This window comes from Cuculus canorus, chromosome 2 (genome assembly GCF_017976375.1).
Source record: "Cuculus canorus isolate bCucCan1 chromosome 2, bCucCan1.pri, whole genome shotgun sequence".
In the NCBI taxonomy this organism is placed as follows: domain Eukaryota; kingdom Metazoa; phylum Chordata; class Aves; order Cuculiformes; family Cuculidae; genus Cuculus; species Cuculus canorus.
Window position 1 is genome coordinate 83,130,154 of NC_071402.1, and position 26,386 is coordinate 83,156,539.

The 26,386-nt window shown below is 37.0% G+C and overlaps 1 protein-coding gene across 5 annotated transcripts in view; it reads right to left on the reverse strand.

Moving 5' to 3' along the window:
* CDH10 (cadherin 10) overlaps nt 1–26,386 on the reverse strand; it is a 106,107-nt gene that overhangs the window by 26,703 nt on the left and 53,018 nt on the right. For all 5 annotated transcript variants that reach the window (XM_054059142.1, XM_054059139.1, XM_054059138.1 and 2 more), the window contains 3 exons: nt 17,281–17,575; nt 2,759–2,878; nt 1,977–2,144 (listed from right to left, as the gene is read on the reverse strand). In XM_054059142.1, the coding sequence (XP_053915117.1) occupies nt 1,977–2,144; nt 2,759–2,878; nt 17,281–17,575 (583 nt within the window). The remainder of the gene's footprint in view (nt 1–1,976; nt 2,145–2,758; nt 2,879–17,280; nt 17,576–26,386) is intronic.

Below are 26,386 nucleotides of genomic sequence, written 5' to 3' on the forward strand. Positions count from 1 at the left end.
TATTACAGTTGAATCAGAGATATGGTATCTTAGGTCTTTGATGGAATTTCCATGCAGAACCTTGATAAAATTTTAAATTTTATCATATCTCCTCAGAAGAACAGCCACTGCTACCTATATGGTTTTCAGGAGACTTTTAAGAAGAAAAAAGTGTTCTGAAGATTCCTTGCTCAGTAATGTAAACAAGAGAGGAATTAGCAATGCTTCTGGGTTTTTTTTAGAGAACGCATGGTAAAATGCAATATGTAGAATTTTCCACAATTCTAATATGAGTTACTCATGGGAGAGATTTAACCTGTTATGAAATATTTTATTTTATTGAAACAGATAGTGGTAATATGCTAAGTCCTGTGAAAATGTAGTGGACATTTTAATATTTTTTCCTGGTATATTATAAATCTGATATGAATATCATTGGCTCATGAACATAGTACGCATCTATATTTTATTAATGGAATAGAATAAGAATAATTTAACTTAGTCAGTGTGAATCCAGTAGTCTCATTGTATTCTGTAAAAATTTGGAACCTTTATAATGTCTGTTTGCATTTTGACATTTGAAATTATATATAAAGATATTTACAGGTCCCTTCTAACCTAAACAATTCTATGATTGAAATGGGGCGGGGGGGGGGGGGAGGAAAAACATAAAAATGTATGTTTGATGCTTATTTACTGCCTTAAATTTAACTGTTGAAATCAGCTTTTCCATAAAACTTTGAACATTATATCTCTTTGAATAGTCTTCCTCAATAGGTCCAGATCAGAGTAATACTGCATTCCTCACCTACACAAACTGGAATTACCCTAATCCTCTATATCCAAATAGAAATGAGAAAAAATAAATCAAAAAGTTGTGGAAATACAAAGAACATAAAATGAAAAATTAACAGTAAATTCTGTCCAGAACAGGGCCTGTGTGGAAATGCACCAAATATAAGTATTCAAATGTTCATGCTTTTTCTATTTTGAGTATGTAAATGAAGTCATATCTTGATAAACATATTAGATAAAAATGTATATATTAATCACAATATTAAATTGAACAAAAAGCTGTACTAAATTTTTGACATAAGGATCACGTTAAAATCAGAATCATCTGAAGCTGATTCAGTTATTTTGAGCCTGAAGACTGATCATCAGTAACTACTGGATACAGTATAGTCATACAGAAGAAAAAATGGGTGATGGGGATACAATATATCCTTTTCCTATTAATTATATCCAAACTATCTTGTAAAGGTTACAATTTCAGTCTATGAAAAAGGTTTCAAATGTACATAAAATGCTTAACCTTTAAGAAGTTTGATGTCACGAAGATTAATATTTTCATATTACGTAGAGACAAAGAATATTTTTGTTTGAGGATACAAAGTCTTGATAGTTGTACTGTCAGAAGTTAAAAGCGTTATAAAAAAGCTTTACAAAACTTAAACTGTTAATAAAAAAAAATAGTTAAACACCTTTTAGTTTACTTTGGGAAATTTTCTCTGCAGCTTTGTAGCACCATAACTGCAAAAGTACAAATCTCCTCAATTCCCTTCAAGTGATTTCCTTCCCACATTCTTCATGATTAAATTTTTAAGCAGATACTACAATTCAAACATTTCTGCATATCTAGAATTACTACATGTTTTATTTTCCATTTGGGGCAGTATGTAGGATTTAAGCAATAGTTAACGGAAAAGAAAAACATTGCTCTAATGCTCTTATGTGTCCACCTACCACCCCTCCCGTAGTACTGGAAGGTATTCCAGGTTTGTTAGTTATATTTGACCATGTAACTGTTTTCCTAACAAACAAATTCTGTAACATTTAATATACTGCTTTAATAATAGTAAATAAATCAGTACGTAAGCCTTTTGTTCATGTGTGTCACATAATCTAGATTTACTCTAAATTAAACCAGATGGTGATTGCTTAACTCTCTAGTTTGAACCTCTTACAGGGCAAGACAACTATTAAATACAGCTTACTCTGGGGGAATCGAGGTGGATTGTCGTTGACATCAGTCAAAGTGATGTTCACGGTGGTGGTCCCTGATAATCCACCCATCTGGCCTCCCATGTCCTTTGCTTGGATAACTACTTGATACTGTTCCCTGTTCTCTCTGTTCATGTTTGGCAAAGCAGTCCTTATGATGCCTTAAATAAATAAAGGGAAAAAAGTGTTAATAATCACTTTATTTTTTTATGTATAGCAATCTGCTGCATCATTTTTTGTATTAGTCTCTGAAAAATATTTCTAAAATATTCATATCATTTTCTAATACAGAAATTTCTGTTCATAAGCTTTATAAATAGTCTTCAGTACAGGCTTTTTGTTGAACAAACCTTATTTCTGCATCACAGCTCCCTTTCCAGTTTGCGTTTCATGCTAAAAAAGATTCAGGATATTTATGCACAAGGCTTATGAGTGGAAAGAACATCTTTTATTAGTCCAAGTAGAACCATTTAGAAAAAGAATAACATTTTCTAGGATACAAACTGTATTTTTGCCTTTATTGGAAATGTTATTTAGATCCTTAAGCTATTAGTAGTACCACTGTAAAGTTACTTATACTTTATAATGTCAGCTGTAACAACTGTTAAGTTTTTATATTTATTATAAGAATTACAATTAATGAGGAAAAAACAGGAAATATTATTTCATTTCAGTTAGTTTTAAAAATTATATTTTTAGGTAATCTTTGATCTTTAAAATAAAAGAAAAGAGTCTACAGTTTCTAGTAAATAGAAATAATGACAATTCTCCTGACCTGTTTCTGGTTCCACAGAGAAATATGGCTGTCCTTGAAGTATGCTGTAAATTATTCTGGCACTGTTTCCATATGAAGGGTCGTCAGCATCAGTAGCTGTAACTTGCACCACAGAAGTACCTGAAACATACAAAGTCAACTTAGTCTTACCTGGTTTGAGGTGGAGGTCCAAGAACATAAATTTCCATTTGAGCAGACCCCCCAAAACAATTTCAGCTAATATTGATTGGACTCTCGAAATGTATTTATGAACTTTTAGTCAACTTCAGGTACATTCTTCCCTGTTTCAGGATCTCATTCTACATAAATTGAATCTAAACTTCCCTAATCCCACAATAGTGATTAAGAACTAATTAGTAAAGGTAAACAATAGCTATGATTGTGCTGAATTTGTATCCTTATGCCACTACAATCATTTAATAATTATATATTCACTTCCTTTTTTTCAAAAGACTTATTTGCTTTTATTGAAATAGGCATCTGCTTTCCATTTCCTAGAATATATTTTCTTTTGGTTTTTGTCCAATGATGGACATATTTATATCAACACAATATGAAACTACACATGTAGGAACAAGGCAGAAATATATGATTAAAGAAATCATTGGAATGTGGGAAAAACTAGTCATCATTACTCCCTACCTTCAAGTGTTAATATGATAGATAAGACCAGAGGAAATACTGCCATTTGGGCTTTGAAATCCTCTGCTTGTTTAGATTTCGTAACATTTTCTGATCTTGAAGATCATCTCTAACTTTTGGTGGGATATACTAGTCCTTCAAAACGTGGAATGCTTACCATTTCTTCTGCCATTTCTTGCTGAATCAAAATAGTTTCTACATCCTGTTCAGATCTTCAATCAGAGAAATAAAGTATCAACAAAGATCTCCCCTATTGTACCTCCAGAAAATGCAGATATGAATTTAAATATATAGGAAAGAAGTGAAAGAAAAATGAGGAAAAGAAAATAAATCATCATATGATTGTGACTGGTTAGCCATGGGCTATTCTGAGGATCAGAAGACTTTCAAACGTATTTCTCCTTTAATGCAAATTCTTTCCTTCCATCAAATTCTTCCAAATATTGTGAAATAAAGCACCTGTAGGTCCAAGACACTTGGCACAACTATTCACTCCCTCTCATAGGCTGACTACATTACATATTTGTTCTAACAGACATAGAAAGGCAAATAGAAGTAAATGATAAGCTTCCTCAGTTTGTTTGGGATTTCACAGGATGACAACAAATCTGCTTTTTACAAGTCAATTGTTCAATCATGTGAATAACTCCGCTAATACAATGGATTGAGAATGTGACTAACTGTTGGATCAGAGATGAGTTCTCAGAAATGTTGGATTTTCAATTGTTTTAGAACAGAAATACTTATTTCAGTGAGTCCCTAAAAATACTTATATAAAGAAGATATAATAGGCAAATTCCTGTTGTTAACTGATATTAAAATGGAATTAAACACTCACTTAACAGAATAAAGGCTCAAACACAAAATATAATTTAAAAATGATAAAAAGCTGCTGCACAAGTATAATGAGAAAAACAAGTTAAAAATTATGAATACTTTCCACTGTACAAATAAGTGCTTTAGTGATCATCTAGACTAGAGCTGAAACTGAATGTCTTTAAAATATGAGAACATAGAGGTGATGAGCTACCCCAGAAAACCTCCATCTGTTTCTAGTTCACAGATGTTTCATATCTCCAGCCACATTGAACTCCATTTGTAGATACACGTCTAGGAAATCATTCTTTAAAGGTACAGAGGCCTTTTTGTTGAATATGTTTGAATTTTGAGGAGTATCACCTTGATTATGAAATGCCCTTTTTTTGACCATCCAAGCGTCTAGCAAATTGCAGTGCTAGAATGTATACTCGCTTTGAAAAAAAATATTTGCTTCCAAACAGCACAGTGTTGTGTAAAAAGCAAAAGGAAAAACCTCAAACTACCAAGTACACCAATTAGAATGGTGTATTTGGTAGATAGAATTTATCCAAGTAAAGGTTACAAATTCTCCATTTTATACCCATAAAAAAGGGAACAGTCATCACCAAGTCATCTATCACAACACCACAATGTATTAGTCAGAAAAATCTTACGCTGCAAACCCATGAAATGTGATATTATGTCTCTATTGCATGTAACTGAATCATTTCTTCTTTCTAATTTTCATATTTCCTTCATATGTTCAGACTAGTAGTATTTGTTAATAGGTCAATTGTATGAATAGTTATATGGTTTTAATTAAAAAAAATGCAAAGAGTCATCTTTGAAGGATAATTCGGGAGAAAACTCAAGAACACATTTGATAACTTTAAAATAAATTTTAAAATGTTCCATTTGCCATTTAATAATATGTGTCTAATAGTGCTGCCTCAGTTATGAGTGTCGTGATACACATATTAATGCTATTTTAATACATATGCACATGAAATGGAACAAATATCCGTTTTCCTTCTCTCTGTCTGCAATGAGCACTGCTGCATATGAACCCAATACAATCTATCAGACATTTCTTATGAAAACCGTAGCTTTGATCCTGTTCCCTTTAAAGTCTGTGGGGAGAGATTTGGGGTCCTTAATTTCTTAACTACCATACAGTGCAATTCACTCAGTGAACTGTGCTTAGGGTAATGTACGCTCCATTACCCAAAATCAGTAAGAATGAACTATACTTGTTAATGTTGTATCAGTTCTTTGCTTTTTGCTGGCCAGCCACTGGGCAGGAACCTGGCAGGAATAATGCAAGGACACCACTACACTTCCGCCTGCGATTTATGATGCAGAAGTCACCACGTTGATTTTGGCCCTTGCTCATAAGAGGAAGAGAGACATGCTCTCTAGTCTTTCACCAAGGAATAAGTTATTCCTATGAAAAACTTGAAGAAACAATGCAAAGAAGCAAACAGATGGAGTATATCATTATATCAATTATGTTATGCACATCAATCAAAGAATGGTAGAATTGTAGAGCCATTAGACTGGAAAAGACCTTTGAGATCATCAACTCCAACCATACCTGGCTACTACTAAATCATGTCCCAAACCACCTCATCTACTTGCCTTTTAAACATATTCAGGGATGGTGACTCAACCACCTCCCTGCGCAACCTGTTCCAGTCCTTGACAACCCTTTCTGTGAATAAATTTTTCCTCATGTCCAATCTAAACTTCCTATGATGCAGCTTAAGGCCATTCCGTCTTGTCTTATCCCCTTTCACTTGGGAGAAGAGACCAACACCCACTTCTCTGCAACCTCCTTTTAAGTAGTTGCAGAGAGCAGTTAGGTCTCCCCTCAGCCTCCTCTTCTCAAGGCTAAACAACCCCAGTTCCCTCAACCGCTTTTTGTAAGACTTGTTCTCCAGCCCCTTCACCAGCTTCATCGTTCTTCTCTGGACACGCTCCAGGACCTTAATTACTTTCTTACAGTAAGGGGCCCAAAACTGAACACAGAATTCGAGGCGTGGCCTTACCAGTGCAGAGTACACTTCTCTAGTCCTGCTGGTCACACTGTTTCTGATAGAAGCCAAGATGCTATTGGCTTTCTTGGCCACCTGGGCACACTGCTGGGTCATGTTCAGTCGGCTGTCAACCAGCACCTTTGGGTCTTTCTCTGCCAGGCAGCTTTCAAGCCACTCTTCCCCCAGCCCGTAGCACTGCACGGGGGTTTTGTGCCCCAAGTGCAGGGGTCTGTAGTTGGCCTTGTTAAACCTCATCCATTGGCCTCAGACCATCCATCCAGCCTGTTCTGACCCCTCTGTAGACCCTTCCTATCATCCAGCAGATCGACACTTCCTCCCAGTTTAGTGCTGTCCACAAAATTGCTAAAGGTGCACTTGATCCCTTCATCCATGTTGTTGGTAAAGATATTGAACAGGACTGGACCAGCACTGTGCCCTGGGGAACATCACTTGTGACTGGTCTCCAGCTTGGTTTAACTCCATTTACCATCACTCTTTAGGCCTGGTCACTGAGCCAGTTTTTAGCCGCGCAGAAGGTATGTCTGTCCAGGCCATCAGCTGCCAAAACATCAGCTTATTTTGCTTTGCTTCAGTTCGCTGAATTCACTGAAGATTACTGATGCTCAATACACCAAATATGTTGTTTTCTATGGTCTGAAACCTGGATCAGAAATCTGAGGTCATTGAAGATCATAGAATCATAAAATCATAGAATAGTTTGGGTTGGAAGGGACCTTAAAGATGATCTAGTTCCAACCTCTGTGCCATAGGCAGGGACACGTCCCAGTAGATCAGGCTGCCCAAGGCCCCATCCAACCTGGCCTTGAACACCTCCAGGGATGGGGCATCCACATCGTCCCTGGGCAACCTGTTCCAGTGCCTCACCGCTCTCATTGTCAAGAAATTCCTCCTTATGTCTAGTCTAAATCTGCTCCTCTCCAGTTTATAGCCATTACCTCTTGTCCTATCACTACAAGCCTTTGTAAACAGTGCCTCTCCAGCTTTCTTGTAGGCCCCCTCCAGGTACTAGAGGGTCGCTATAGGATCTCCTCAGAGCCTTCTCTTCTCCAGGCTGAACAACCCCAACTCTCTCAGCCTGTCCTCATATGGGAGGTGCTCCAGTCCTCTGATCATCTTTGTAGCCCTCCTCTGGACCCGTTCCAACAGCCCTGTGTCCTTCTTATGTTGAGGACTCCAGAAATGGACACAATTCTCCAGATGAGACCTCAGAACAGAGGAATCGAGGGGCAGAATCACCTCCTTTGACCTGCTGGCCACACTTCTTTTGATGCAGCCCAGGATATTGTTGGCTTCCTGGGCTGTAAGCACACATTGCTGGCTCATGTCGAGCTTCTTATCAATCAGCACTCCCAAGCCCTTCTCCGCAGGGCTGCTCTCAATCACATCATCCCCTTGCCTGTATTGAACCCATGGATTGCCCTAACCCAGGTGTAGAGCCTTGCACTTGGCCTTGTTGAACCTCATAAGATTCACCCAGGCCCACTTCTCCAGCTTGTACAGGTCCCTCTGGATTACATCCTGTCTTTCCGTTGTTGCAACCACACCACTCAACTTGGTGTCATCTGCAAAGTTGCTGAAGGTGCACTCAGTCTCACTGTCAATATCATTGATGAAGATATTAAACAGCACCGGTCCCAGTACGGACCCCTGAGGGACACCACTTCTCACAGATCTTCACCTAGACTTCGAGCCGTTGACCATTACTCTCTGAGTATGACCATTCAAACGATTTCTTATCCACTGAATAGTCCAACCACCAAATCCATCTCTCTCCAATTTAGAGAGAAGGATGTTGTGAGGGACCATGTGAAAGGCTTTACAGTAGTCCAGATAGATCACATCTGTTGGTTTTCCCACGTCCTCTGCTGTGGTTACCCCATCATAGAAAGCCACTAACTCCATCATAGAAAGCCAGTTGTGCCGAGGTTTAAAAACTACAGTGTGGATGTAACTTAGTCAGCACTAGCACTACTTGATCTGGACCTTGCCCTGTCTTTAACATAGTCACAGGTTGCTTCTGATAAGGTTGCTAAGAGTCTTTGGCCTTCAGGATCTAAAGCCTAATCTGAACTCTTACCATAAGAGTGGAGAAAGGAGACAGCTATAATATACTAGAGAACATGGCACTACCTGTGTTACAAAACATATGAATTCTGTAATTTTCTCCTTGTATACTTGGCAATTTTATTGTACAATAAACTAGAATTCTGTGGTGGTGAGATAGGCCCAGAAAGAAACAGTAATTTGTCATATTATTGTAGTTCTCAGAAGGCATATTTTAACATAATTTTAATTATAATGTTTGAAACTCCCTAGGGTCTGGTATTATAATTGTAATTAATATATTTGTCCATTTTTAATGTGTTCCTCGCAAGCATCTTCAAACACCATACAAGTATTAATGACTTTGACCTTATAGTGCATTTATAATGTAGACGTATTAGATAAGAAACACTGAAGATAATTAACCAGGAAAAAGAATCCACAGAATAGCCATTGCAGAGGTGAATTTTTAACTTAGGTTTCCTTTCTCTTAGTCCCAACTGAGTTATTTGATATTTAACTAGAACAAGTGCCCCCCTGCAGTAAATTAACCATACAAATAACAAGTCGAATTAATAGAAATTTTCTATTTTTTCTAGCAGGAAAAAAGAGGAAATAATGACACATTCTTCCCTGAAATAAACTGTTTGATGCAGCAGAAAACAGAGAAGAAGTGGAAAGAAGTGGAGAAGCTGCATATTCAGAGAAACTGATGCCAGAAAGATCTTTAGTTACATAGTTCTCCCATAATTTGGAAAACAACATCCTGGAAACAGCACATCAGTGGATATTTCCATTTCTTCTAAAATGTGCCTTTTAAAGAAAAAAGAATAAAGTTGGGAACTTTTCTGGTTTGTTTGGGGTTTTCTTCTCCCCATTTTGTCCCCTCTCTTTATAGTAGGACTTGTGTGCAGAGTGGAATTTGAAGGTGTAAAAAATCTAAAAATTTGAGTTTTTAAAATCTGTCATTATTAGTATTGTGAAATTATGAATCAGAGGATGCAAAAGGATTTGGTAAGAAAACTGTAAAAAAGGGGATTAAAAATAACTTTGTTAATCAGAAACAAGGAGGAAATGTTACAAGATAAATGCTATGACAGAGAGGACTAAGCACCGGGAATCAGTGGAACACTAATGAGGGAGTGTACAAAAAGCCTAGGGAGAAAGCCAAGCAATGATGACTCTAGATGCTATCTGAAGAGAAAAATAAAATAGCCACAAAAATATTGATGACAAGCTAACTGCAGGATATCCTACCTATGATTAACATGTAAACCTAGGGGGATGTTACATCTTATGGAGCATTGATATCCTTAATTCAGAAGCAGAAAAGATGAGCTAGGGAGCATGACAGACAGGAGAAATAGTGCTGAAGATACAGGAATAAGGAAAATGGGTCGTTAGAGAATATGGAGGCTAGGGCAGGTGAAACATAAAAAAAAAATAAAAGAAAGAATGTGATGATAAAAATGTCTAAATAGCAGAAAGTTCTGAAAACTTGTCTAAAAGATACCAATGGGCAAAAAACACAAGAAAAGCTGTATAGAGGAAAACAGACTCACCTGCAGTTCTGAAAAGAAACCTTTGAATGAGCAGAAAGAGTTAGATGGGTGAAGAATATGATGGACACAGAAGATTATAGTCAGAATGGTAAGAATATTCTGAATCATAAACTTTGAAGGTAAGGAAAGAGAAAAAAGTGGAAGAAGAGAATCCAGTAAACAGTACAAAGACTTCAGGAGAACAAGATTTCTTATAGGATATTGACCCAACTGCAAGATCCTGAAGTTGGCACATTTATCACTGCCTTTACTATGATTAATGAGCAGCAGAACAAAGATGAACAAGACAGCAAAGAACTTATGGGCTTTTGTCAAGACACTGTGTTTGATAATAGAAATAGCCACATTCTCAGGTATCCAACTGGCTAATACCACAGCTTGAGGAAGAACTTGAAATTGCTGTTTCTGATCTGAAAGAGACTAGAGGATGGCTATATCATGATTTAGTACCTTGTGATGTAGGCAAAAGGACTAGGTACATAATGAATAGTCTTTTTCTTACCTCTTGGTCCCCTTTGTAATATCTTGAAAAACAGGGAATTTTAGGATGGAGAAAAAAAAGAATTAACATGTTCTCCAAGGGGTGCACAGATTTCATTTATTTCAAGCTGATGCTTTTCCTTGGTTTTGATACTTGTGCAGTTCTTTTGGTGAAGAAAGCAGGACATTAGGAAATAACAATCTTCACTTATGAATTAGTGGTCATTAAGTGTTTACCAGTTTACTTGTTTATTAACTAACAGAGATATGTTTGCATACAGCCCTGCAGAGAAGGACTTGGGTGTGCTGATTGATGAGAAGCTTGACATGAGCCGGCAATGTGCACTTACAGCCCAGAAAGCCAACCATATCCTGGACTGCATCAAAAGAAGCATGCCCAGCAGGTCAAGCGAGGTGATTCTGCCCCTTTACTTCGCTCATGTAAGACCCCACCTGGGGTACTGTGTCCAGGTCTAGAATTCCCCAACATAAGAAGGACATGGATCTGTTGGAACAAGTCCAGATGAGGGCTACAAATATGATCAAAGGGCTGGAGAACCTCTGCTATGAAGACAGGCTGAGAGAGTTGGGCTTGTTCAGCCTGGACCAGAGAATGCTCTGGGGAGACCTCATAGTGACCTTCCAGTATCTGAAGGGTGCCCACAAGAAAGCTGTGGAGGGAGTTTTTATAAGGGTACATAGTCATAGGATGAGGGGGAACAGTTACAAATTGGGAGGGGGAAGATTTAGATTAGACAATAGGAAGAAATTCTTCACAATGAGGGTGGTGAGACATTTGAACAGGTTACCCAGGGAAGTTGTTGATGACTCCTCCCTGAGGTGTTCAAGGCCAGGTTAGGTGGGACCTTGAGCAGCCTGATCTAATAGGAAGTGCCCCTGCTCATGGCAGGGGGATTGGAAGTAAGTGATCTTTAATGTCCCTTCCAACCTTTACCATTCTATGATTCTACGATTCTATGATTGAGAGTATACTATCAAATTTGGATGCACAGACAGTAGTAGGCGTGCAAGGCATTCTATAAACATATACTTTTTTAGTCAATAATTCTACCAAGGTATCATAGAAATCTCAAGTTGGAAGGGACACATAAGTTTCATGAAGTCCAACTCCCTGCTTCTTGCAGGACTACCTAAAATTAAACTGTATGACTATGAGTGTCATCCAGACACACTTTGAGCTCTGACAGGCGTGATACTGTGACCACGTCCCTAGGGAATCTGTTCCAGTGACCGACCACTCTCCCAGTGAAGAACTTTCTAATATCCAATCTAAATTTCCCCTGACACAGCTTCATTCCATTTCCTCATGTCCTATTGTGGGTCACCAGAGAGATCAACATCTCCCCCTCCACTGTCCCCCTTGATGAAGTTGTAGACTGCAATGAGGTCACCTCTCTGCCTTCTCTTCTCCTAGCTTAACAAGTCAAGTGACCTTAGACACTCCTTATAAGTCTTGCCCTAAAGACCTTTCACCATCTTCATTGTCCTTCTCTGGACACACCCTGATAGTTAGATGTCCTTCTTATGCTGGGGCACCCAAAACTGCACACTGCACTTGAGATGGAGCTGCACCACAGCAGTATAGAGTCAGACAGTCATCTGTCTCAGTCAGGTAGCTATGCTGTGCTTGATGCACCCCAGGACATGGTTGGTCCTTTTAGCTGCCAGGGCACACTGTTGAGTCATTCAACTTGTTATCAACCCAGATTCCCAGATCTCTTTCTGTAAGGCTGCTCTCCAGCCTCTTGTTCTCCCGTTTCTCTGGATAACCAGGATTACTCCATTCCAGACGGTGAATCCTGCACTTAATCTTGTTAAATTTTGTATGACTGGTGATTGCACAGCTCTCTAGTTTATCCAGGTCTTCCTGTAAGGCCTCTCTATCCTCGAGGTAGTCCACAGCTCCTCCTAGTTTAATATCATTGGGATATACATTTGATTCCTGCATGCAGATCATTTATAAATACATTAAAGACTACTGGCCCTAAAATCAAGCCCTGTGTAAAGCCACTGGTGACTGGCTGCCAGCATTGTGTAACTCCATTTACTATAACTCTCTGAGCCTGACCCATCAGTCAATTGTTCACCCAGTTTATTATGGACTTCTCTAGCTGTGTGCTGGACAGCTTGTCCAGAAGGATACTGTGGGAGACAGTATCAAAACCTTTGCTAAAATCCCCAAACCAAGCCCCCAGAATAATCTTCTGTGTAATTTTACCAGACACTGAAGTGAGACTGACAGGCCTGTAATTAGCAGGGAATTCTTTCTTTCCCTTCCTGAAATCTGGGGCAACATTTGCCAGTTTCCAGTCGACTGGGAGCTCTCCAGACTCCCATGACCACCGAAGAATAATTGAAAAGTCCCACAATAACGTTGGCCAGCTCTTTCAGTACCCTGGGATGAATCCCATTGAGCCCCATAGATTTATGTTCATCCAACTGGAGCAGTAAGTATCAAAAAGGGTCAAGGTTGATTGGGAGTTTATTATCCCCCAGTCATGATCTTCCAATGCAGAGCTCTGGGACTCCCAGAGCTCATCATTGATGTTGAAGATAGAGGTGAAGAAGGCATTAAACATCTCTGCTTTGTCTGCATTCCTATTTGTGAGGTGACTAACCTCAACAAGGAACAGACCATTATCTCTGATCCTCCTTTTTGTTGTTAACATCATTAAAAAATCAGTTTTCTTTGTCCTTCACAGTGTTGGCTAGTTTGAACTCTAATCAAGCTTTGCACAAATTTTCTCCTTACAATGGTGAACAAGGTCTCTATAGTCATCCTGTGTTGTCTGTCCTTGCTTCCAATGTCCACACACTTCCCTTTTCTGCTGAGATCTGGAAGAAAATCTCTGCTCAGCCAAGCTGACCTTCTGAGCCTCTTGCTTGACTTCTGACACTTAGGAATTGCCTGTTCCTGCACTTTTAAGAGATTGCTCTTAAAAAGTGACCAGCATTCATGGACCCCAACACTTTCAAAAGCAGATTCCTAGGGGATCTTGCTAACCAGCTCCTTCAGCAGCTTGAAGTCTGCTCTCTTCAGATCTAGGGTTGAAGTTTTGCTGGCAGTTTTTCTCCTGTTGCCAGTAGTTTGAATCTCAACTACTTTGTGGTCACCGTGACTAAAATAGCCACCAATCACCACTTCACCCATTAGTCCCTCTCTGTTTACAAACAACAAATCTAGGAGGGAATCTTTCCTAGCTGACTCCCTTAGTACCTGCACCAAGATGTTCTCTTTAACAGCCTTCAGAAATTTTCTGAAACTGTCTGCGGTATGATATTCCCAGTTGGTACCTGGGAAGTTAAAATCACCCATAAGGTCAAAAGCAGTTGATCTAGAGATACTCCTTAATTGCTTGCAAAATAATTTGTTAATGTCAGCACCCTGGCTGGCTGGTTGATAGTAGACTCCCACAAGAGCATCCACTTTATTTGTTTCACCTTCATCCTTACCCAGAGTCTCTTAACTGTGTTGTCACCGACTGTAAGCATCATACAATCCAACCCAACGCTTACATACAGCACCCCTCTTATCCTGTGCCCTGCTTTGCCTGCCTTTTCCCTCCTGAAAAGCCTATAACCATCCATCAGGGGACCCTTGTCACAGAGCATCCCCCCAGGATTTGCTTATACCGATGATGTCATAGCTCTGGGACTGGGCCAAACCTTCTAGCTCCTCTTGTTTATTTCTCATGCTGCATGCATTAGTACAGAAACACTTCAAATGTACTCCAGTGCACTCAAAACATTGTGGAGCAGACTGAAAGGCCTCACTAGCATGTGATCCCTCAAATATTAGTATACCACTCCCAGGCTTATCTCCAGTGAGCCTGCTTTTATCCTTTTCTCCTTTCAAATCTAGTTTAAAGCTCTTTTGATGAGCTGTGCTGACTCCTGCACAAATTTTTCTTTTTCCCCTTTGAGAAAGGTGTACTCACTCTGTCACCAGCAAGCCTGATGTCATGTAGACCAACCTTTGATCTAAACCCCCAAAATTCTTCTGGTGACACTAGTCTCAGAGCCAGGTACTGATCTGTTGACTCTTTCCATTTCTTCCCTCATCATTCACTGCAACTAGAATGATAGAGTATAACACTGCCTGTGCTTCTGATCCCTTAACCAGTTGTCCCGATGCCCTGAAGTCTCTCTTAAATGCCCTTGGAATTCTTACCACAACTTCATTGGTGCCTACCTGAAAAAACAATAATGGATAATAATCCACGGGCTGTACTAAGGTAGGAAGTTTTCTCTTCCCATCTTTCACCTGGGCCCCAGGCAGGCAGTATAATTTCTTAAAAAGTGAGTTAGGTTGGAATATTGGGTCTTCTGTTCCCCTCAGGAGAGTCTCCCATGAATATGACCCATCTTTTTTTCTTTATGGAAGTGGTTTTGACACAGGGCATGGGCCGACTTATCCTTGGCAACATCTCCAATCTAGATGAACCATTGTTGTTGTCATTGCTACACTGACAGGGTAGTACTTTTTACAGAACAATATAACTCATATCTACTTGCCTAGGTAAAAGCCACAGTAATTTAGCTTTGTAATTTCTCTTTCTGGTACCTACACCTGAGGGAATAATCATATATATACTCTGCTTAATGTTTTCCAACACTTACAGATAGGTTATATGCTTCTATATGCTCACAGAGGTGAGTACCACAGGAGACAGATTCAATGCAACGGTACAATTACGTCCAAGACTGCAATTTCTCCCTGCTTTCCTTGAATATTATGATGTTTAAAAAAAATATACTGATTTAAAAATAGTTTGTAATTTATTATGTGATATTTTTATTAGTAATAGAAGAATACATTTGAACATTGTGACTTTACTATTTCTAAAATATTCAGTTTACCTAAAAGATTTACGTAGCTTGTGCATTTAGAACATTTCTCCCATTCTCCATTCAGCCTTTAGCTTTGAGTGTAGATTTGTTTAAGTTGGAAAATTAAATTGGTGTAAAGAAATGAATCAGCTTTGAGGAATTCCTTATAAAATCACATCATCCACTCACGGACAACAGATGCCTCTAAGGATCAGCCATAAAGCAAAAATCCATAAAGCTGAAAGCACCTATCAGCTAGTAAGTAGTTTGTCAGCTGAATGACCACATTTATAAAATCCAGAAACATGATAGATTTAAGCCTAGTTATAGTTCTCTAAATTATGATCATTTTATGGACAGAATAAAGTCTCTTTTTTTCAACACAACTATTTGTGCAGGATACGGAGTTAATACTAAACATCTCCAAGGTTTTGTTTTGGGTTTTTTTTCTGCCCATCAGTGTAGGGTTTTTTGATATTTTTCTTAACAGCTTATGCCTTTTTCTCATGATGTTTTTATTTTATTGCTGCTCAGCAAAATTCGTAGTTTCAAAATTTGTATGATCTATGTGGAAGTACTGGAACCTCACATCCTGAATATTTTAAAATCATTGAAATAATGTCTTGAGTGTTTGATAACACTTCAGAAAAATATGAACTTTACATCATTGAGACTGACAAAATTATGAATAAATAGATTTTACCTTCATGTTACACTGTAGCATAATGATTGATGAAAACACTGAATTGTTTTCATAAAATCTTTCTAAAAATATTTTAAGCAATACCTTCTGGAGTTTATAGAAAGAACATGAGAAATAAAGTGGAAGGTCTAAGATGTATTTTTTCAACCTTACTGTAATCTTGCCATATGCCTCTCTGGAAAATGCAACAATTCTCTTTCAAGGTGCTGTACATAAATCTATATACGTTTATGGAAATGCATGATTCTAGTGAACTGATCAATATATTAATAAATCAGTATTACATTTTGTTCTATTTTGAAGCAGTAAAGAAAGAAGACTCTCAGTTTTCCTGTTTATGTGCACTAGTTTAATGGGATTCCAGCAAAGCTCTGTGCAGTCATCTGAGAGATTTCTTCCTCTTTCCTTTTTATTTTCCTTTATACTAAAAACTGCTTGCTCATTGCTGGGTGTTTTAAAAATTATTCAATCACAGACTAAAAGTTGATTGAAATATCTTATTAAGAATAGAAAGTTATCAGAAATATGCTTCCACGCATTGTGCACAGCATTCATGAGGTCATTCTCTTTCAATAATTACATACTTTCATGGTCTTCTAACATTTTCCAAAACCCAGGAAAGCAAAACTTATAAAACATCTCAGACCACTGTTTGATCTAGTTCAGGCAGTGGTATTGAATATACTATAATAATAGCTCATGTTCCAAAATGCTATTGTTTACTAATCTGATCAGCTGGCATGACTCAGGCCACAACTTTGTAGTTAAGACAGGAACTGAAAATACAGAGGAAAGATTAACTTGAACAGCTGTTTAAGATTCTTGAATCTTCCATTCATGAGGGAGTTAAGGGAGGAACTGAAAGAACAAGATGATTTGTCCATACACTAAAAACTGAAAGCAAAATGAATAGCATCTACCTTCAGGCAGTTGCATCATCAAGGTATAAGTAAATATAGAACTGTCTTCAGCCACAGAAAGAGTGAAAGAGCTCTCCATTCAGTGCTTGTCACCACTGGGGACCTCCAGCGGAAATGAAAGGAAAAAGTTGTTGAGCTTTCAACAGGCTTACTCAGTGATCTTGTTCTGACAGTTCTCAAGGGAGACAGTGGTTCATCATTCACTACTTTATATTTATTTTCCAAATCACTGTAAATTAATAACTTTAATAGTCTAAGCATATTCTAAGTGCATATTTAAAGTAGAAATGGATCTGAAATCAATAAAATATGCTTCTGGACGCAGTTCCAATACTTAAACAACCCAAAATGAAAAGTACTTAACCTATGAGGTAGAATTTGGAAATTACTGACTTTTTAGAGGATGTGGAAATTATTCATCAAGTAACACAGAGCATGCATTTGTGCCTCAGTATAAAGCACTCACCCACTACAGACATTTCAGGAACACTAGCAGTGTAAATTTCTTCAGGAAATGTTGGTTCATTGTCATTGATGTCATGGATTTTGATGACAAACTCAGATTCAGGTTCCACTGGTCTCAGAGTTCTTCTATTAATAGCTTGGGCACGCAGGGTATAAAAGGCTTTCTCTTCCCTATCAATTCTTCGAGTAGCATGAATATCACCTGTTTTCTCATCAATTATAAAAAGAGTACCAGCCCCATCTCCTGATAAAATGTATTTGAGGGATCCATCTCCCTTGTCCTGGTCAGAATGAAGCTGAAAAAAAAAAAAACCAAAAAAAACCACAAACATTTTATTTAGGGAAAAAAAATGCAAAATTGTTAAATAATTCTGTGTGCAATAAGCATATTTAATGCCAACAAACATTCAGACATCATTGATTGGCAGTCATGGTGTCATACTGAGGCATTTGTTTCCTAACTTAGCTCCAAGAATCTTTTCACTTGACTGTGGTGGCAGATTTTAGTCTTGCAGCAACACCTGTTATCTGCTAAGAAACCTTTGCACTACAATTCTTAAAGAATATTTTTATGTTAATACTGACCTTTTCCTTCCTTGAAGAGATGCTATTTAAAATTCACAGCCTGCTGTGCTAGTTGTAAATTCACTAAGCAGATAAAGAACATGGCAGAATACATGACAATTAAGGAAAATAGAACAACTGGTTCTATGTCATACTAAATTTTTTTGAACTTTATTTCATTTTATTTATATTTCTGCTAAAATGGAGACCATTTCATTTTAAGTCATTATCGCTTTCACTTCATCAGCTAATGTAAATAGCCTAAAGGAAAGAAACAAATATATTAAGCATTCAGTATTGATTTGATACCCATTATGTAAGTAATATGAAGCTTAACTTTATCTATTAATGACCTGTAGTACTGAATTACTTTAGCACATCCACAAAAAGAAAAAATATTTAATTATGTTGCTTTGTTTACTACAGTAATGTGGTCGGCTCGTTTGATTGTTCGGATACATTTACCATAATTTCTCTCATCACTTTCTTGGAAAGTTCTTTCCAATGTAATTGATTTCATAATTAACTTAATGAATCAGGCATTCAGATTTATTTTCAGCATGAAATGTATTTTTTTTTTTTTAATTTTGGGTTCAGCAGAAGGATGAAATCAAGTAGAAGCTCTGATTAAAATATTAAGTGCATATATAAAGACTTTTTAAGCAGTATATTAAAAAATATCAGAATGTTCCAAGTAGTTTCAGACTCAACTAGAGCATGTATTCCTCCCTAAAAATAGTTATTTGAGCATGAATTAACAACATCAATTAGAGCTGCTGTAAAATCATGTGTAGGTTTTTTGTTAACTTAAGCTCCCATTTCAGATCATAACATTATATGAGTAGGTTAGTATAAATATCCCCCTTGGTATGCAGTCAGATAAAGGTTTCTCTTTTTTATCTATGGGGACTTCATACTGTTTTCCATAGCACCCATTTTAAGTCAGTAGCAGAGGTAGAATATTCAACTGTTATGTGGATTTCCTTGCCTTTTGGGCTAAACCCAAATGTACACAGTGGACTGCCAACTGTATCCTGGGCTGCATTGAACAAAGTGTGACCAGCAGTTCAAGGGAGGTGATTCTCCCCCTCTACTCTGCTCTCATGAGACTTCACCTGGAGTACTGCATTTAGTTCTGGGGTCCTTAGCATGGGAAAGACATGGATCAATCAGAGTGAGTCTAGAGGAGGACTACATAAATGTGCAGAGGGCAGAGCACCTCCCGCATGAGGACAGAATGAGACAGTTGGGCTTGTTTAGCCTAGAGAAGAAAAGGCTCTGTGGACATCTTATAGCAGACTTCCAGTAGGTAAAGGATGCCTGAAGAAAAGAGGATCTTTTTATCAGCAAGTGTAGTGACAGGATGAGTGGTAACGGTTTTAAGCTGAAAGATGGTAGATTTAGATTAGTATTAGGAAAAAAAAAAATACTGTGAGGGTGGTGAGGCACTGCAACAGCTTGCCCAGGGATGTCATGGATGCTCCATCCCTGGAGGTGTTCAAAGCCAGGTTGGATGAGGCTTTGAGCATCCTGATCTAGTGGGAGGTGTCTGCCCATGGCCGGGGGGTTGGAACTGGATGATCTTTAGGATCCCTTCTAACTCAAACAATTCTATCATCCTATGATTCTAAGACTGGTGGGATAAGCTGAAGTCAGAAAGTAAGCTTCTCTGCTATGAAACATTTTCAAACACTGAATTTTTCCCACACACTTGCAATATGTAGAACAGAAGGAGCTCATTCGAAATCTTGGATCAAAGCCTTTATGATAGAAATTTAGAAAACTATTATTGTTCTGTACTTTGATTTCGTATATAAAGATTTGCCTGTTTTCTTTCAGTTCAGAAATAAACTTTGAGAAACACTGTAAATATTTATCAAAGAATGACAAATTAAATTTTACTTTCATTACATATGTGTATGCTTACATTGCAATGTATACATTTTCTTACTACTTTATTTAATTCTATACTACTACTAAAGAAATAGGAAGCTCCACCAAACATGAAGAGTAGGAAAACAGAAGAGAAACCTTTTGCAAACACATCTTATTCTTTGTTTTCTTTCTCTTGCTGACTTCAAAGTGAAGGTTTCAAGTCATTCTCACTCCTCTTTGGGGTAACAAATTTTTACTGTCAATTTTAATCCTTCATGCATCTATCTTGATGGTCCATTGAAGCTGTGACTTTCAGCCTTCTAAATAACGTTCTTTTAAAGGGACTGGACAGTATCTTGCAGGGTGTGGCCCATTTTATAATGTCTTTTAGTGTAACTATCCCTCAAAATCCTTGCAAGTGGTTTTTTTTTTTTTTTTTTTTTTTTTTTTTTCCAGGATACTACCTTGTCTTCAAAAGTGTTTTGGTCCTAAGAGCTCTCTAATAGTCATGAGCACTAGGTACAATATTTTCACAACAGAATGATGAAGAGCAGTTAGTTACAGCAGGCTGCTCTTCCTTAGAGATATGTACTGGAAATACAAAATAAAGGTCAGTTTGAGCAAGAAAGAGTGAGATGGGAGGAAAATCTTTAAATGAGCACATTAAATTTTTCCTATATGCTTTCCAAGGCTAGATCTGGTACTATAAATTCTCATACAAGTTGGAGATAGTACATTGAGGCTGCAGTGCCTGTCCATTAATTCAGAAATCAGTCAGAGAGTCTGGCAAAATCCATTCTAATAAATTACCTATCTCTAGAATAGCATAAACCCATGTAAACTGTTCCCAGAAAAAAGTATCTGTCCAAATTTAATTCACAAATCATGGTCAGAATTTGTTTTGAAGAGTCATACTTAGCAAAAGGACACCAGGAACCGTAAAATAATTTAGTCATTCTAACAATCAACTTCTGGTGATTCAGAATGCTACTTGGCACTAGAAGCTTAAACACAGTGTAGTGAATAGAACTAAATTACAAAATAAAAAAAAACCCTCTACACTATAAAGCATTAAGATTTTCAACAACCATTTTTAGATAGTTCAGATTGTAAAGATCTTTTTACATACATATTTGTCTAGTATGTATCTGTAGCTATGTATGTCAAAAATTTTTACTAATCTGAGCTGACTTGGAAGTAAAAATACTCTTTTACAAAACTCACAAAATCATTATCCTCTTACCTCTACCAAATTCAAATTTTATAGGTTTTTACCTATAAGCCAAAAGACTGGCAAGGAAGCTGCATATAACGTTTGAGACGTCCGTATAAAGGCTTTTCGAGAGCTGAATGTTGCAGTTCAGGGTAATGTATTTATAAGGACTACCGTAGTTTAGAAGAACACTTTAAGCTATAACACTTCACATTTTCTAAGAAATGTCGATGATTTCCTTTCAGATTGGTAATCTAATATAAATTTCATATATACACACATAACAGTCCACAGTTATTGTAGAAAACTTCAAATTCAGAATGACATTTCAGAAGGTCTTCTTGGGTGATCAGGAAATACAAAGCTATAGATACAATGAACAAAGGTTCCAGATATAATGAAAGGAGAGACAATGTGTATTATATACAAGCAAAGAATGAGAACACGTCTTAATTCCATCCAGATGTTATCAGAGGAATCAAGATGCCTAAAGACTACCCTGCGTGCCTAGCAGCCTTGAACACTGAATCTTTACTCAGCTCTGAAGTACGTGAGTAGTGTGTCACTCAGTACTGCAAAGTTTTGTCATTTTCCTCTAGTATTAAAAAAAAAATCTGTGAAATAATTCTCTGCTATTTTTAGCATAAAGTGGTTTCTATAGTTATTTTGGCTAATGGGCATCTGTGATTCATGTCAGCCAAGCTGAGAAATGGAGGACATCTGTTTAATTTAGCAATTTTATTGCACAAAATGATCATCTGTGAAGAAGTGGTTTTGTTTTCATATCTGTCACTGATATTTTGCAAACTCTTTTTTCCAGTGAATTTCTTGCTGTTCTTCCACAGAAATAATTCCCTTTTCAGCCATCAATGTTATACATGGTTTATATATAATTTCTCCTCACTGCAGAGAAAATCAGAATGTCTGCTGGTTTTATTTTAGATAGCCGCATTTCATCATACAATAATTGCAATTACTGTGAAAGACAGTTTTGCACAGTTGGTCATCTATCTAAACTAGATACACAAACTTTTAAATTGAGAAAGATTTCATATAAATGAAAAAGAATGGTAATTTTAAACAGAAGATAATGAATATTTAGAGTAGGTAACAAAACAGTGTTATGCCAGTACTTCAAAAAGAAACTGAGTTATCAATCCAAGACAGAGAGGAAAACAGGTGTTAAAAGATGGATTTCTGTTTTCTTCAAGTACAATAAAAACAGAGTTAATTAGTATGTATTGCCTTGTTCTTCAAGGTAAATGCAACCATAAATAAAAAGAGTTAATGAAAAGATGCCACAGCCGAATTCAGCTCAATGTCTTTTAAGGTCAGTAAAAGATCTTTGCAAAATATCATTCTGAAGACTTAAGATGAACAACATAATAATTCACCAATTAATTGATTCAAATGAAACCTGCCAATTATAGCAGTGTGTTCTTTTCCCATCCCTCTCCACTCCCTTGTCCCCATGAATTCCACTCGTGTCTGAAACCTCTTAACTGAATATAAAGATCATGGATTTTTTTCTAATAGCATACAAAGTGTTAATCCTTTTTTGACCAAAAAAGCCAGAAGATGATACTTTGAGAAAGAAAGAGCAGATTAGGTTAGTCACACCCACTTATTAAATCTTAATAGAATATGTTTCTGTATAGAACCCTTTCCAATACAATTTACATTTTTCTTTAGTATTTAACAAATGACAGGCTATTCCAATACTACCTCACTAAAGATATTTTTACTCTTTTAATTTATAATAGCCGTTATTTTTTGCATAATCCAGAAAATGGTTTTCTCCTCCTGTCTTCTACAATATATTTGTCAATATCTTAATTTAATCAAATATTGTAGTATGAGACCTCAGTGCACTCCTCTAAGATTTTGTTCAAATAAGTCCTGAATTTCTCCTAATTTTGAGGACAAGTTACAGGACAAATGGTAACCTCTTAGCTTTTTTCTAAGATTAGCCATGTGATGTCAAAATGCACCTGTGGAATGCACAATTTCACTCTAGTTTTTCTACAGCACATATAATATTAGCACCTTCACTGGATACTTTGCATAATAATAATAATAATAATGATAATCTCTCTAAACCTAATCACAACAGAGGGCAGATTTGATCTGAAATCAGCAAAGAATAGTAGATCTAGAATTTCCACAATGGAGATACTTATTTTAAGCATCATGAATTGAACTATTAAAATATGCAGCTGTTTAACAGTAGCTGCACTTGTTCTAAAAGATTTTCAGATTAGTTTATCTCCTGTGAAGTATTCTCTTAGTTGCTAGATTTAACTGTCATGGCTTTGAGCCAGATTTTACTCACCTAAGAGAGTCATTTATTTCACTTCATCCTTAAGGTAACATTTAAAGCAACTGTCTTCAGTGATGCAAGAATTTGCACTAAGTTTTAACGAGACATGTCACACATTTAATTTTCTCACTCAGTTACATTGTCACTTTGCCAGTCCTGTGTTATTGTGTGCTATTTAAAAGAGGAGACAGGTGGAAAGGAAAAAGACACATTGCAAAATGAAATTTTTGTGAGAATGGGAAAGGGACAGCAAACTAAAATGGAAGCATAACAAGTAATGCATGATGAGGAATGGTCTGAAATTCTTTTGCTTGCTGAAAAGAAGCAACAAACAGAAATTTAAAACTCTAATCTGCAGAGCATTTACAGACTATATTAGTTGACTTTAACTTGATTCCTTATCCAAAGGAAAGATAGAAATCATTGTTACGATTTCTGTTGAGAAAGATTGCAGTAGTTCCTTGGTATTCAAGGTTTCTGTTTATTCCTGACAATGTTTTAAAATGGTTAGAGATAAATTAAAATTAATAATATTTTTAGCATTTCTTTACACATCTCTGGGGAAGCAATGGCTATCACAGGATTAGAAATATTATTTTCCCAGCTCCCTACAATCATCACTACCAAGTGATATCATCTGTGAGATTCTCTGTTTCCACAAACTGATGATACAGTGAAGGTATTTTTTCATCACTAGACTTGCATATTTTCCCCATTATTGTAGCTTACTCTAAAAGGAGGATTCACAATCTACAGACAGTAGATGGTCCTGTCACTAACAAATTCTCCTAGCATTTCAGCTGAGAAGGGCAGTTTCCTTTTTATGACATAATATGAGCTGCAGAGAACCTTATGGAGATGCACTGAATCAATGTGCCAATAATTATACTTCCTTCTCAAGCCAAGATCTTTAGCTGGTGTTCAGAAAGCTAGAACAAGAGAGTTTTGGCTTCATTAGACTGTTACAGCTTCCAATACAGAAGACACACAAGCATTGAACTAACACGAACTAGAGACTAATTGAATTTCATACGCCAAAGAGTTCTTGCATGAGCCAATATGCATGTTCTCTTCCAATTTTAATGTAATAAGTACAGAACATACATTAGGTCAAGACAGGAAGTAGAGAACTCACTAAAACTGAAGTACCCTTACTTTCTGGCAGCTCGACCTAATACCTCCTGTAGATGATTTGGTATGAATAGGCAGAACAGAATTCCTTTGCTAAAGGGGGAAAAAATGTCTTGACCTATGTCTGCTATTCACTTTCCCATCCATTACAAAAGGTGAACTAAAAGTAGAAACATTACTTGGTCCTACTCCAGCTCAGCTTGATGCAGTATAAACCTATATTCCTACTTCCATGAGTAGTTTCTCTACACTAACCTATGGTCTTAGGATGGAAGTTTGCCTGATAAGATTCTCCTCAGGCTTGAGTTCGGTTTGTTGGTTTTTGTGGTTTTTTTCGTTTGTTTTTTTTTTTTCTTTTTTAACATACTTCTTTAACATTTATGTTGTTTGGCTGATTCTGGACTGAAATAAAAAGGAGTACTAAATATTGTATAAAGGATTAAGTAGTTTCCAGAACAATCTTTCTATTCCACTAAGGAATAGGGAAAACAAAGAGGTAATTTAGAAGCAATGCTATGTAATATTTTTTATTCAGAACTTTTTCATTATAGCCTATATATGTTTTCACTGAAGTAGCCTAGTTGTTAACAAAATAACCATTAAAACATTTTTATATATCCTAATGCACTATAAATAAAAAGCATTGTGTTTTTTTAAACTAATGCAGAACACTGTTAAGAATAGTGATGCTTAGTTCATTCTGATTACTCCTGGAGGCCATTTTAAAACATTTTAAAAAAAGATCGCATTTGTTTCCAGCTGAAATCACTGTAACATGTAAATTGGTAAGAGCTGTGAATATTTTCTACATTATTGTGTGTGCATTTTCTCCTCATGAATATTCTAAAGTATATGCATCTTTGGAAGAGGTATACTTACGGACAACAAATGTACCACAGAGAACTAAACGACAATGTCAGCCCGGGAAGTGGAAAATGTCAGCTAAGATGGAGGGTATATATCAGAATTAAGTAATGAGAAACATTAAGGGAATATTTTAATAATCTCCAAAACAGTGATATCCATGATAACATAGTATATTGTTAAATTAAATCCCAAGAGAAGGAAGAGAGGAAAAGGGGGAAAGCAGACATATTATTAGTACGTTTCAGGAAAATACTGATGAATCGTAACTGTTACTATGTATAATATTATAAGATTTCAAACAACAAATATGCATATCACAGCGAGATCAATGGGGCTGTTCATGTAATGGATGTGTAGTCCAGGAGAGATGAATTGATATCTTCTAAATGTACAAGGGTAGTCGAGGTATTAAAAGTAGATCTGTGAGAGAAGAGTGTTGGATTATGTGTAAACCTTTAAATACAACTCACATTTTTATTTGACCACCAAATTTGTCTCTCCTTTTAGCAAAATATGTAATCCATTCTTCTAGAGAATGTTATTCTCAGACAAATCCTATCTATATACCAGTTACTAAATAAAGAATTTTTAGTTTAAATCATTATATACAATTACATTACAGAATGGTTGAGGTTGAAAGATGATTGAGGATGGCGACCATCTTTTTGAGCCCATTCCTGCTTAAGAAGGGCCACCTACAGCCAGTTGCCCAGGTCTACGTCTAGACAGCTTTTGAATATCTCTAAGAATGGAGACTCCACAGCTTCTCTGCACACACTAGTGTTACATTGCCCTCACAGAATCAGTGTTTCCTGATTTTCAGAGGGAACCTCCTGTGTTTCAGTTTGTGCCTGTTGCCTCTTGTCCTGTCACTGGTCACCACCTAAAAAAGCCTGGTTTCCTCCTCTTTACACTCTCCCTTCAGGTATTCATATACATTCATAAGATTCCCTCAAGCCTTTTCTTCTTCAGGGTAATTATTTTCAGCTCTCTGTCATGTCAGAGGTGCAGTCCTTGATTCACTCTTATGGCCCTTCTCTGGATTCTCTCCAGTATGTCCATGTCTCTCTTATGCTGGGATGCCCAGAACAGGACACAGCTCTCTAGAGGTGGCCTCACCAGTGCTGAGTAGAGGGG